At 41.8% G+C, this 13,352-nt stretch overlaps 1 protein-coding gene across 1 annotated transcript in view; it reads left to right on the plus strand.

The window, feature by feature from the left end:
- The window catches only part of LOC106582433 (contactin-associated protein-like 5), a 169,075-nt gene that overhangs the window by 117,750 nt on the left and 37,973 nt on the right, over window positions 1–13,352 (plus strand). The window contains exons 8-12 of the mRNA XM_045704848.1: window positions 705–972; window positions 2,061–2,204; window positions 2,813–2,987; window positions 11,857–11,963; window positions 13,011–13,130. Coding sequence (XP_045560804.1) covers window positions 705–972; window positions 2,061–2,204; window positions 2,813–2,987; window positions 11,857–11,963; window positions 13,011–13,130 — 814 coding nt within the window. The remainder of the gene's footprint in view (window positions 1–704; window positions 973–2,060; window positions 2,205–2,812; window positions 2,988–11,856; window positions 11,964–13,010; window positions 13,131–13,352) is intronic.

Here is a 13,352-nt window from a genome sequence, read left to right on the forward strand (position 1 = left end):
ATGTCAGGGTCTAGTGCAGACCCTAAATGACATCTTCAATGGATATTAACTTTAAGTACCCTTCTGGCTCAGTGGTGTTACAGCCCCAAACACAAACGAATCTCACCTTACCTCTAACAATAAATCCACTAACACTGAAATAGAACTAACTTAAGTTATCAATGATTCCTGAACACAATAATCCTGTGTGAGTCAGTGTCAGCCTATTGAAACAGAATCACTCTGAAATCAAGTTTGGTGGTTGCTGCCACTCCATGTCACCGCATTCAATGATGTGTTCATCCCCATACTGCTCTGACCTTTTCCAGTGTACAGGAACTCATGTCCTCTGTACTGGCTCTTCCTGTCCCTAGGAGTCACAGTGGGGCTGGCAGTGACATTTAACCCTGCTCCCTGTAGAGTTCATTTCGTCTCTCTCGTTCCCTCGTTCTCCCTCTCTCCCACTCTATCTCTTTCCATTTTTCCCCTCATACTCTGTCTCTCCGTCTCTTTCTCTCTCTCTCTCGATACTGTACTTGTTTTTGTCTCTTTCTCCATCTCTCTCTCCCTTCTAGAAAGGGGGCCAGTAGGGAGTGTTTGTAGTAATTAATAGCAGCATTACACTTACAGAGTTGACATAACTGTTTAATTAACCCTGAAATGTTGAGAGTTGATGTGAATCAGGGCAAGGTGACTGTAAGACTGTGTTCCATTTGTGTCACCAGGGCAATGTGACCTTCTCGTGCTCTGAGCCCCAGCTGGTGTCCACTACCTTCCTGAGCTCCAGCAGCAGCTTCCTATCGCTCCCGGCCACGCCGTCTGCTTCGGGGGGCTTCGCTGTGCGTTTCCAGTTCAGAACATGGAACCCAGACGGGCTACTGCTCTCCACCCAGCTGGCCCTGGAGCCCCAGCGACTGGAGCTGCAGATCAGCAACAGTCGGCTGCGCCTGACCCACCACATGTCAGCCCAGCAGAAAGAAGAGGTCTCCACCGGTAAGGGCCAACAGCCTCTAGTCTAGCTGACCCAGACCTACTCTATGCTGGAATCAGTGGTTCTGTCTATGGAGACTCAAGAGTATAAAAGGCTCTTTGTTCCAGTGAAGCAGGCAGACAATGAGAAACCCATTTTATTATTGCAGAGAATGCATTTGTGACCCTGAATGTTTGTGGTTTTCTACATAAATAGTCTGATAGTGATAGTAAAGATTATGAGAAAAGATTATAAGAGAGAATCCATTCAGTTGGCTCTGTGCTTATCTCTTCTGAGTTCACACACAATGATAAGCATTTGGTTTTGTCCATTTCCCACCATGGGGAGATGAAATATGCTCTGTCTCGCTAATCCTGTAGAAATAACTAAATCCCAAAACACAGAATCCCTCAATGCAGACAGACATAGTTAGGTGTGTGTCATTTTGGACTGATCTCAATCACTGCAAAATAATCCAGATGTGATCAGAAAAAACATGCTGAGGTCGTCCTCCAATCTGTTGCATGTTGGAGGCTTTTCAAAGTCAACGTTTGCACCAGGTGTGCTTTTTTTGTTTGTTTCAAACTATTTACTGCTTGAAATATAGCGCATTTAATCCCATTCCATGGTAATTCTCCTAGCCTGCAACTTCACTCTAACACTGCAGGCAGATGGCAAGCACAGAGGGGATTGTAGACACACAGCTTGGATGCCCTTCACTGTAAAAGCCTGAGTTTAATTAAATCAAAAAGCAAAGATTATACCTCTGAGATTTTTCCATTGGTTCCTTCTCAAAATGGAACCACAAACACAACAGACTGGGGGTTGTGGGTGATCCTTTGTTTATTTGATAGTGTGGGGGGAAACGATATGAAATGTGTGTGTAGCGTGTAGGGAGAGCCATAAAGTCAACACCAGCAACAGATTGAATGCAGAGCTTTGTTGCAGACAAACAAGATTAGAAATCTAAATATAAAAATGTACTCTATAATTGTTTTCTTAAAATGCATTTGCAACAGTGTAGTTACTATTGTAAAACCACAGTCATATGCAGAGATTGATCGGGTCTTTATAAACTGTTTAACTCATAACTGACCCCGTGTGTCAACAGGTCACAGAGTGAATGATGGACTGTGGCACTCTGCGAGTCTCAGTTCCCGAGGTCTCCAGGTCACCATGACTCTAGACAATGAGCCGTCCTCAACTATGGAGCTGGGAGACCACATGGAGGCAGGAGACAGCCTCTACTTCGGAGGTAAGAGGACAGATAGTATGACCAAAAGTTACATTTTAAAATACACTTTGGTATTTACAGGAGAAACTCAATGGCTTGATAAATCTGTTGACTGTAATACCTACGAAGTCTCAGTCTTTGTCATCATCACTTCAGTCCCTTAGTGGAGTTGACATTGCTTTGTAGGCAGAGATTGACTTAATACATCCCTGTACAAACTTTAGCTTCCCAGAACATGCCATGTGAATCTAAAATCTTCTGATAGCTGGTGTTTTATTAAGCTGCTTTTAAAAAGCTTCAACTTGCATAGTGGCATGTCTTGACAGGTTTAAAGTTGCTCTCTTTTTTGGGGGGGCAACTTCTCTCTCAGCCATAACGGAGATTAAAAAACTGTACAGAATTGTCACACTGAAGAAGAAAAAAACTATATGAATGTGCATGTACTGTTTAAATCATTTCCATTTTTGTAATTTCTACTTGTATGTCTCCAGTCAGTAAATCAGTCAGCACACCACCCTCTTAGCATCTTAACATATTTGTGTAAGCCTCTTTTGTTGCATTATTACAGTAGAAGCTTATTTGGCAGATGTTTGGTTACATAAACATCCCTCTGCTGTGTGTTCCATTAGGCTGCCCCTCCTCGTCCTCGAGTGACTCGTACTGTGAGAACCCCACGTTGGCGTTCCAGGGGTGCATGCGTCTCTTCTCCATCAACAGCCAGCCCATGGACCTGAACCTGGTGCACCAAGGACGACTAGGAGACTACAAGGAGCTGCAGTTTGACACATGTGGCATCCATGACAGGTATCACCTTTTTAAATCCACCTTTATTTAACCAGGTAGGCCAGTTGAGAACAAGTTCTCATTTACAACTGCGACCTGGCCAAGATAAAGCAAAGCAGTGCGACAAAAACAACAACACAGAATTACACACAAACAAACGTACAGTCAATAACACAATAGAAAAAATCTATGTACAGTGTGTGCAAATGTAGGGAGGTAAGGCAATAAATAGGCCATAGAGGCGAAATAATTACAATTTAGCATTAACACTGGAGTGATAGATGTGCAGATGATGATGTGCAAGTAGAGATACTGGGGGGCAAAAGAACAAGAAGATGAATAACAGTATGGGGATGAGGTAGTCGCGTGTGCTATTTACAGATTGGCTGTGTACAGGTACAGTGATTGTAAGCTACTCAGACAGCTGATGCTCGAATTTAGAGATGGAGATATAAGTCTCTAGCTTCAGTACATTTTTGCAATTCGTTCCAGTTTTGGCAGCAGAGAACTGGAAGGAAAGGCGGCCAAAGGAAGTGTTGGCTTTTAGGATGACCAGTGAATTACTGTATACATTATTTGAATTTTGAAGTGATGTGACAATGTTGCACTTAACTTCTTGGGGCTATGTGGGACGCTAGCGTGCCACCCGTGGTGCACCCTATCAACAGCAGGTGCATTTCAAGAGCGGCAAATTTGAAACCAAATAAATGTCAAAATTCAAATTTTTCAAACATACAACTATCTTACACCCTTTGAAAGATAAACATCTCCTTAATCTAACCACGTTGTCCGATTTCAAAAAGGTTTTACGGCGAAAGCATAAAGTTAGATTATGTTAGGAGAGTACATTGACAATAGCTGTGTGTAATGTTTTGTCAATTCAAAGCCAGGCGTCACCAAAACCATAAAACCAGCTAAAATGATGCACTAACCTTTTACAATCCGTTCCTCTTGTTCCAGACATGGGCTTCATCCGTTCCTCTTGTTCCAGACATGGGCTTCATCCGCTCCTCTTGTTCCAGACATGGGCTTCATCCGTTCCTCTTGTTCCAGACATGGGCTTCATCCGTTCCTCTTGTTCCAGATATGGGCTTCATCCGTTCCTCTTGTTCCAGACATGGGCTTCATCCGTTCCTCTTGTTCCAGATATGGGCTTCATCCGTTCCTCTTGTTCCAGATATGGGCTTCATCCGTTCATCTTGTTCCAGATATTACATTTACATTACATTTAAGTCATTTAGCAGACGCTCTTATCCAGAGCGACTTACAAATTGGTGCATTCACCTTATGATATCCAGTGGAACAACCACTTTACAATAGTGCATCTAAATATTTTAAGGGGGGGGGGTTAGAAGGATTACTTTATCCTATCCTAGGTATTCCTTAAAGAGGTGGGGTTTCAGGTGTCTCCGGAAGGTGGTGATTGACTCCGCTGTCCTGGTGTCGTGAGGGAGCTTGTTCCACCATTGGGGTGCCAGAGCAGCGAACAGTTTTGACTGGGCTGAGCGGGAACTGTGCTTCCTCAGAGGTAGGGGGGCCAGCAGGCCAGAGGTGGATGAACGCAGTGCCCTCGTTTGGGTGTAGGGCCTGATCAGAGCCTGAAGGTATGGAGGTGCCGATCCCTTCACAGCTCCGTAGGCAATCACCATGGTCTTGTAGCGGATGCGAGCTTCAACTGGAAGCCAGTGGAGAGAGCGGAGGAGCGGGGTGACGTGAGAGAACTTGGGAAGGTTGAACACCAGACGGGCTGCGGCGTTCTGGATGAGTTGTAGGGGTTTAACCTCTATGGGCTAGGTGGGGCGCAAGCGTCCCACCCGTGGTGCACTCCATCAACAGCAGGTGCATTTCAAGAGCGGCAAATTTGAATCCAAATAAATGTCAAAATTCAAATTTTTCAAACATACAACTATTTTACACCCTTTGAAAGATAAACATCTCCTTAATCTAACCACGTTTTACGATTTCGAAAAGGTTTTACGGCGAAAGCATAAATTTAGAGTATGTTAGGACAGTACATTTACAAGAGTTGTGTGTAATGTTTTGTCAATTCAAAGACAGGGTCACCAAAACCATAAAACCAGCTAAAATGATGCACTAACCTTTTACAATCTCCATCAGATGACACTCCTAGGACATTATGTTAGACAATGCATGCATTTTTAGTTCTATCAAGTTCATATTTATATCCAAAAACAGCGTTTTACTATGGCATTGATGTTGAGGAAATCGTTTCCCTCCAATAACCGGCAGTCAAGTCAGCGTCACAAATTAAATAATTAAAATTAGAAAACATTGGTAAAATATTATATTGTCATTTAAAGAATTATAGATTTACATCTCTTGAACGCAATCCACTTGCCAGATTTAAAAATAACCTTACTGGGAAATCACACTTTGCAATAATCTGAGCACTGCGCCCAGAAAAATACGCGTTGCGATACAGACTAGACGTCATGTTGGGGAGATCTAAAATCGAAAATACTATGTAAATAATCCATTACCTTTGATTCTCTTCATCAGATGTCACTTCCAGGTATCACAGGTCCATAACGAATGTAGTTTTGTTCAAAAAAGCTCATCATTTATATCCAAAAAGCTCCGTGTTGTTAGCACATGATCTAAGCCAGCCGGACTTCTCGTCATGAACGAGGGGAAAAAATATATTTACGTTCGTTCAAACATGTCAAACGTTGTATAGCATAAATCATTAGTGCCTTTTTTAACCAGAACATGAATAATATTCAAGGTGGACGAATGCATTCTCTTTTATAACGTATTGGAACGAGGGTACCCAACATGAACTCGCGCGCCAGAGTCTAATCGGCCATCACCGTTCCATGGCTCTTGTTCGGTCAGATCTCACAGTAAAAGACTCAAAACACTTTGTAAAGGCTGGTGACATCTAGTGGAAGCAAAACATTAATCAACCCCTGTGTGTTTCAATGGCATAGGCTTAAAGGTAATTCAACACATCAGGTATCCACTTCCTGTCAGAAAATGTCTCAGGGTTTTGCCTGCCAAATGAGTTCTGTTATACTCACAGACACCATTCAAACAGTTTTAGAAACTTTAGGGTGTTTTCTATCCATATATAATAAGTATATGCATATTCTAGTTACTGGGTAGGATTAGTAACCAGATTAAATCGGGTACGTTTTTTTATCCAGCCGTGAAAATACTGCCCCCTAGCCCCAACAGGTTAAAGCACATGCATGGGACTTTTGTTTGTATGCAACTAACCCAACATTTGACACTTGATTATTGTCAGACCTTTTTTCAGCGACTATGTTTGGAGTGTGCAAGCACATAATTGCAGTCTCCTCATTTGATGTTATGGTGTTGGTGACAGTTGTAGTTTATTTTGGACCTGAAGCTTGTGAAATCATTTTCTCAAGTGTAAGTGAACATGAACTAAGGCATGGGGATATACACTACTGTTCAAAAGTTTGGGGTCACTTAGAAATGTCCTAGTTTTTGAAAGAAAGTGATATTTTTTGTCCATTAAAATTGATCAGAAATACAGTGTAGACATTGTTAATGTTGTAAATTACTATTGAAGCTGTAAACGGCAGATTGTTTTTTCATGCAATATCTACATAGGTGTACAGAGGCCCATTGTCAGCAACCATCACTCCTGTGTTCCAATGGCATGTTGTGTTAGCTAATCCAAGTTAATCATTTTAACAGGCTAATTGATCATTAGAAAAACATTTTGCAATAATGTTGGCACAGCTGAAAACTGTTCTTATTAAAGAAGCTATAAAACTGTCCTTCTAGTTGAGTATCTAGAGCATCAGCATTTGTGGATTCGATTACAGGCTCAAAATGGCCAGAAACAAAACTTTCTGATGAAACTTGTTAGTTTATTTTTGTTCTGAGAAATGAAGGCTATTCCATGTTTGGTTACATCTCGCTATTCCATGCGAGAAATTGCCAAGAAACTGAAGATCTCATACAACGCTGTGTACTACTCCCTTCACAGAACAGCGCAAACTGGCTCTAACTAGAATAGAACGAGGAGTGGGAGGCCCCGGTGCACAACTAAGCAAGAGGACAAGTACATTAGCGTGTCTAGTTTGAGAAACAGACGCCTCACAAGTCCTCAACTGGCAGCTTCATTAAATAGTACCCGCAAAATACCAGTCTCAATGTCAACAGTGAAGAGGAGACTCCAGGATGCTGACCAGTGTCTGTGTTGTTTTGCCCATCTTAATCTTTTATTTTTATTGGCCAGTCTGAGATATGGCTTTTTCGTTCCAACTCTGCCTAGAAGGCCAGCATCCCGGAGTCGCCTCTTCACTGTTGAGGTTGAGACTGGTGTTTTGTGGGAACTATTTAATGAAGCTGCCAGTTGAGGATTTGTGAGGCATATGTGAGGCATCTGCTCCCAAAGATGAACCAGACTTGTGGAGGTCTACAATTTTTTTTTCTGAGGTCTTTGCTGATTTCTTTTGATTTTTCCCATGATGTCAAGCAAAGAGGCACTGACTTTGAAGGTAGGCCTTGAAATACATCCACAGGTACACCTCCAATTGACTCAAATGATGTCAATTAGCTTATCAGAAGCTTCGAAAGCCATGACAACATTTTCTGGAATTTTCCAAGCTGTTTAAAGGCACAGTCAATTTGGTGTATGTAAACTTCTGACCCACTGGAATTGTGATACAGTGAAATAATCTGTCTGTAAACAATTGTTGGAAAAATTACTTTTGTCATGCACAAAGTAGATGTCCTAACCAACTTGCCAAAACTATAGTTTGTTAACAAGAAATTTGTGGAGTGGTGAAAAATGAGTTTTAAAGACCCCAACCTAAGTGTATGTAGACTTCCGACTTCAACTGTATATCGACATAACCTGAAAGGCCGCTCAGCAAGGAAGATGCCACTGCTCCAAAACCACCATTAAAAAAGCCAGACTACGGTTTGCAACTGAACATGGGGACAAAGATTGTACTTTTTGGAGAAATGTGCTCTGGTCTCATGAAACAAAAATAGAACTGCTTGGCCATAATGACCATCATTCTGTTTGGAGTAGAAAGGGGGAGGCTTGCAAGTCGAAGAACACCATCCCAAACGTGAAGCACAGGGGTGGCAGCGCCATGTTCTGGGGGTGCTTTTCTGCAGGAGGGACTGGTGCTCTTCACAAAATAGATGGCATTCTGAGGCAGGAAAATTATGTGGATATATTGAAGCAATATCTGTCACGTCCTGACCAGTAAAAGGGGTTGTTTGTTATTGTAGTTTGGTCAGGACGTGGCAGGGGGTGTTTGTTTTACAGTGGGGGGAAAAGTATTTGATCCCCTGCTGATTTTGTACGTTTGCCCACTTACAAAGAAATGATCAGTCTATAATTTTAATAGTAGGTTTATTTGAACAGTGAGAGACAGAATAACAACCAAAAAATCCAGAACAATGCATGTCAAAAATTGTATTAAATGATATGCATTTTAACCTCTTACATCTAGACGTTCCGCTAGCGGAACACCTGCTCCAATATCCAATGATGGGCGTGGCGCGAATTACAAATTCCTCAAAAATACAAAAACTTCAATTTTTCAAACATATGACTATTTCACAGCATTTTAAAGACAAGACTCTCATTTATCTAACCACACTGTCCGATTTCAAAAAGGCTTTACAGTGCCCATTTCTGAAGGACTTTGTATTCTCTTCCTGTGGTGAGGATTAAGCACTGTTTATGCTTGTGGAGTTCCAGTAATCAACACAATCAAATACATTCTTCCATTTCCATCTTTAACCTTTTCAATAATGCTTACCTACTTATAATTGAGCAACCTCCACAATAATGGACTAATCACTACAATCAAACAAGATTACTACAACATCCTGGCAGTTGTTCTCTCTATCCTTTTACCTTTTCAGAATGTTTCAAAACAGTGATTGATCCTTCCTGCTGCTCAACACACTTCCTGTTTATTAATAGTAAAACATAGCATAGCTAGGCCTCCATCTCTCTCCATCACCTATTCTCCAGCTTTAAAACATTCATGAGCAGCTGTCATCCTCCAGGACCGTGCCAGGTTTAGGTTGAACAGCCAGTGCAGGTTGACTGGCAGACCACAGCTTTCATGTGTCACCTCGGAGAGGAGGCCAAGGGTCCCTCTGACTGTTCAATATAGCCATTAGGAGACATGCCCAACCCAGCACTTTGGCTTGTGACATACATTACACAAAAGCAATTCATTTCTTTGTCACCGAGGAAACTAATTACGTAACACAAAAAGCTCTCAGAATATTGCTAATTTTGTTGAACAAGAACATTCCTTGCCATTCACTCTTACCACAAACTTCACTGACCGATGTATCGCAGAGAAACAGTTCTGCAAATTGAGCAGCATCATTATATGGTCCACAAAGCCTCTTCAATGTGCAGGAATAAAAATAGCACAGCAATAATTAAACCACCTGAACATTATCCGGAGAACAGTTGACTCCCTTTGTAGAGCTAAATAGGTAAATGGAATTTGAAATGGCTGTGTTGTAAGCACAAACCCCACTAAATCAGAGTTCCTCCTGGGACAGGATTCACAATTAAAGCTGAATTAAATAATACTAATAAAAAAAAAATCTGGTAATTTTGGAAGTTCGAGAGGTATGAGGAAGGCACTATTAATCGAAGTGTCTTTCCATAGCCAATCAGACATTTCACTGGGAATGTTTCTGCATATTGTTAACAGGGAGAGGGGGTTGGGTTGCTTACACCTACCTTAGCCATGCATGTTTATGCAGTGACTTTGTTTACAAACTAATGCATGCACAAACACCTGCCTTACACTGAAATCAGGTTGGCTGGTTCAATAGAATTTGAGACCCAACCAAAAAGGAAAATAACCAACATGTTATGAAATTCCGAACAGTAAACTCAATATTCTGTTTGGTAAAATCTTCTGACACTAAGGAGTTTTGTATGCAGATGCTCTGATCTTTAAACAGCTCCCTGTGAGATTAGACTGTGTCATGAATAATTACAGCTGTTTTGTTGTTAAGTAGATATCACAACACCTGTCATTGTCAGTCAAGTGGGAAAAGGGGATACCTAGTCAATTGTACAACTGAATACCTTCAACTGAAATGTGTCTTCCACATTTAACCCAACCCCTCTGAATCAGAGAGGTGCGGAAGGCTGCCATAATCAACATCCACGTCTTCGGCACCCGGGGAACTGCCTTGCTCAGTGGCAGAACGACAGTTTTAGCTTGTCAGCTCGTGTTACTAGCCCAACACTTTAACCAATAGACTACCTGCAGCCCTAGTGTGTATGTTGTAGTGTCATCAAACCATTAACTTCTCTAGGGCCAGTGGGACGATTTCGTCCCACCTACGTAACAGCCAGTGGAATCCCGTGGCGCGTTATTCAAATACCTTAGAAATGCTATTACTTCAATTTCTCAAACATATGACTATTTTACACCATTTTAAAGGCAAGACTCTCGTTAATCTATCCACACTGTCTGATTTCAAAAAGGCTTTACAACGAAAGCAAAACATTAGATTATGTCAGCAGAGTACCCAGCCAGAAATAATCAGACACCCATTTTTCAAGCTAGCATATAATGTCACATAAACCCAAACCAAAGCTAAATGCAGCACTAACCTTTGATGATCTTCATCAGATGACACACCTAGGACATTATGTTATACAATACATGCATGTTTTGTTCAATCAAGTTCATATTTATATCAAAAACCAGCTTTTTACATTAGCATGTGACGTTCAGAACTAGCATACCCCCCGCAAACTTCCGGTGATTTTACTAAATTACTCACGATAAACGTTCACAAAAAACATAACAATTATTTTAAGAATTATAGATACAGAACTCCTCTATGCACTCGCTATGTCCGATTTTAAAATAGCTTTTCGGTGAAAGCACATTTTGCAATATTCTGAGTAGATAGCCCGGCATCACAGGGCTAGCTATTTAGACACCCAGCAAGTTTAGCACTCACCAAAGTCAGATTTACTATAAGAAAAATGTTATTACCTTTGCTGTTCTTCGTCAGAATTCACTCCCAGGACTTCTACTTCAATAACAAATGTTGGTTTGGTTCAAAATAATCCATAGTTATGTTCAAATATCCTCTGATTTGTTCGTGCGTTCAAGACACTATCCGAAGTGTAAATAAGGGTCACGCGCACGACGCATTTCGTGACAAAGAAACTCTAAATATTCCATTACCGTACTTCGAAGCATGTCAACCGCTGTTTAAAATCCATTTTTATGCCATTTTACTCGTAAAAAAAGCGATAATATTCCGACCGGGAATCTGTGTTTAGGTTCAAAGACGATAGAAAATAAAAACATGGGGTCGTCTTGTGCACACGCCTCAGCCCATTGTCCTCTGATAGAGCACTTGCCAAAAGCGCTAATGTGTTTCAGCCTGGGGCTGGAATTACATCATTCAGCTTTTTCCCGCCTTCTGAGAGCCTATGGGAGCCGTAGGAAGTGTCACGTTACAGCAAAGTTCCTCAGTCTTCAATAAACAGAGTCAAGAATCTCAAGGAATGGTCAGAGAGGGCACTTCCTGTAAGGAATCTTCTCAGGTTTTTGCCTGCCATATGAGTTCTGTTATACTCACAGACACCATTCAAACAGTTTTAGAAACTTTAGGGTGTTTTCTATCCAAAGCCAATAATTATATGCATATTCTAGTTTCTGGGCAGTAGTAATAACCAGATTAAATCGGGTACGTTTTTTTATCCGGCTGTGTAAATACTGCCCCCTACCCCCAACAGGTTAACTCCAGCTAGTTCAGTCAGAGTGGGAGCAACCACATTGTTTTAGCATCGCTGTCGCCATGGCTTTGCCTCTCTGGTACCAGGTTACTTGTACTCCTTCCCACTGTCTGATCTTCCCTGTCTCTCCAGATGTCTGCCCAACTTCTGTGAACATGGAGGGCAGTGTTCACAGTCCTGGAGCCGCTTCTACTGCGACTGCTCTGGCACAGGATACACTGGAGCCACCTGCCACAACTGTGAGTCCCCGCCTGCCCTTCAGTCAATTCAGGAAGTGAAATTCCCATTCCAATTCTCTTCAATGCTTTTCAAGATTTGGTAGACTTTCTGACTTGAATTGAAATGGAATTGACCCCGACCCTGCAATATACACTGTTTTATTTAAATAAACAATTTATTCTCACCATTTCCATATCTAATATGTTGTGGTGCTTAGCCATTGATTGTTTTGCATACTTGGAGGGTGTTTGGTGAGACATGCGACTCTGTAGTTATTGCTAGGCCACCATCACATTTGAAATGGAAATAACCTCTCTCTTTGACACTTATATGCACCACCCCGTAGTCAATATGCACCACCCCGTAATCAATATGCACCCTTAAACTCTGATAGGAATATACACCACCCCGTTATCAGACGCTGATACTCCACCCCATTGTTTTCATTTACATCATTAAGCAGACACTCTTATCCAGAGCGACTTATAGTAGGCTCGGGGATTCGAACCAGCGACCTTTCGGTTACTGGCTCACCACTCTTAACCGCCCTTTATCAAACTCTGATAGGAATATACACCACCCCATTATCTAACTCTGAAGTTCCTGCAAGCTATTTTATTTGAGTAACATATTTTATTACATTTGTCAGAGTATTCTCATTCTCCACTCACACGTGTGCTCCTCTGTAGCCATCGGAGGCATGATGTTTCTCTGTAGCCATCTATGAGGCATGACGTTTCCCTGTGTTTCTCTGTAGCCATCTATGAGGCATGACGTTTCCCTGTGTTTCTCTGTAGCCATCTATGAGGCATGACGTTTCCCTGTGTTTCTCTGTAGCCATCTATGAGGCATGACGTTTCTCTGTAGCCATCTATAAGGCATGACGTTTCCCTGTGTTTCTCTGTAGCCATCTATGAGGCATGATGTTTCCCTGTGTTCCTCTGTAGCCATCTATGAGGCATGATGTATCTCTGTGCTCCTCTGTAGCCAACTATGAGGCATGATGTTTCCCTGTGTTCCTCTGTAGCCATCTATGAGGCATGATGTTTCCCTGTGTTCCTCTGTAGCCATCTATGAGGCATCATGTGAGGCCTACCGGCTGACTGGCAGCTCCTCAGGCCTCTTCTCTATTGATCCAGATGGCAGTGGTCCTCTGGGGCCCACACAGGTCTACTGCAACATGACAGGTGAGCTGCCACCCTGGCCCTCTACCCTAAATACATTTTTACACTGATGGCCTTTAGGATCTTGTTGTCAGACTAATCTAGGTTTACAGACAGAATTATGTTTTAAATCGGATTGCCTTTGATGATAATCCAACAATATTGTGATATACTGAGATTGATTGTCTCATAGAGCTTCATCCTATAGTATTCAGGGGCTTTATTTAAGGTCAGAACATTCTGGAT

This window comes from Salmo salar, chromosome ssa21 (genome assembly GCF_905237065.1).
Source record: "Salmo salar chromosome ssa21, Ssal_v3.1, whole genome shotgun sequence".
Taxonomy (NCBI): domain Eukaryota; kingdom Metazoa; phylum Chordata; class Actinopteri; order Salmoniformes; family Salmonidae; genus Salmo; species Salmo salar.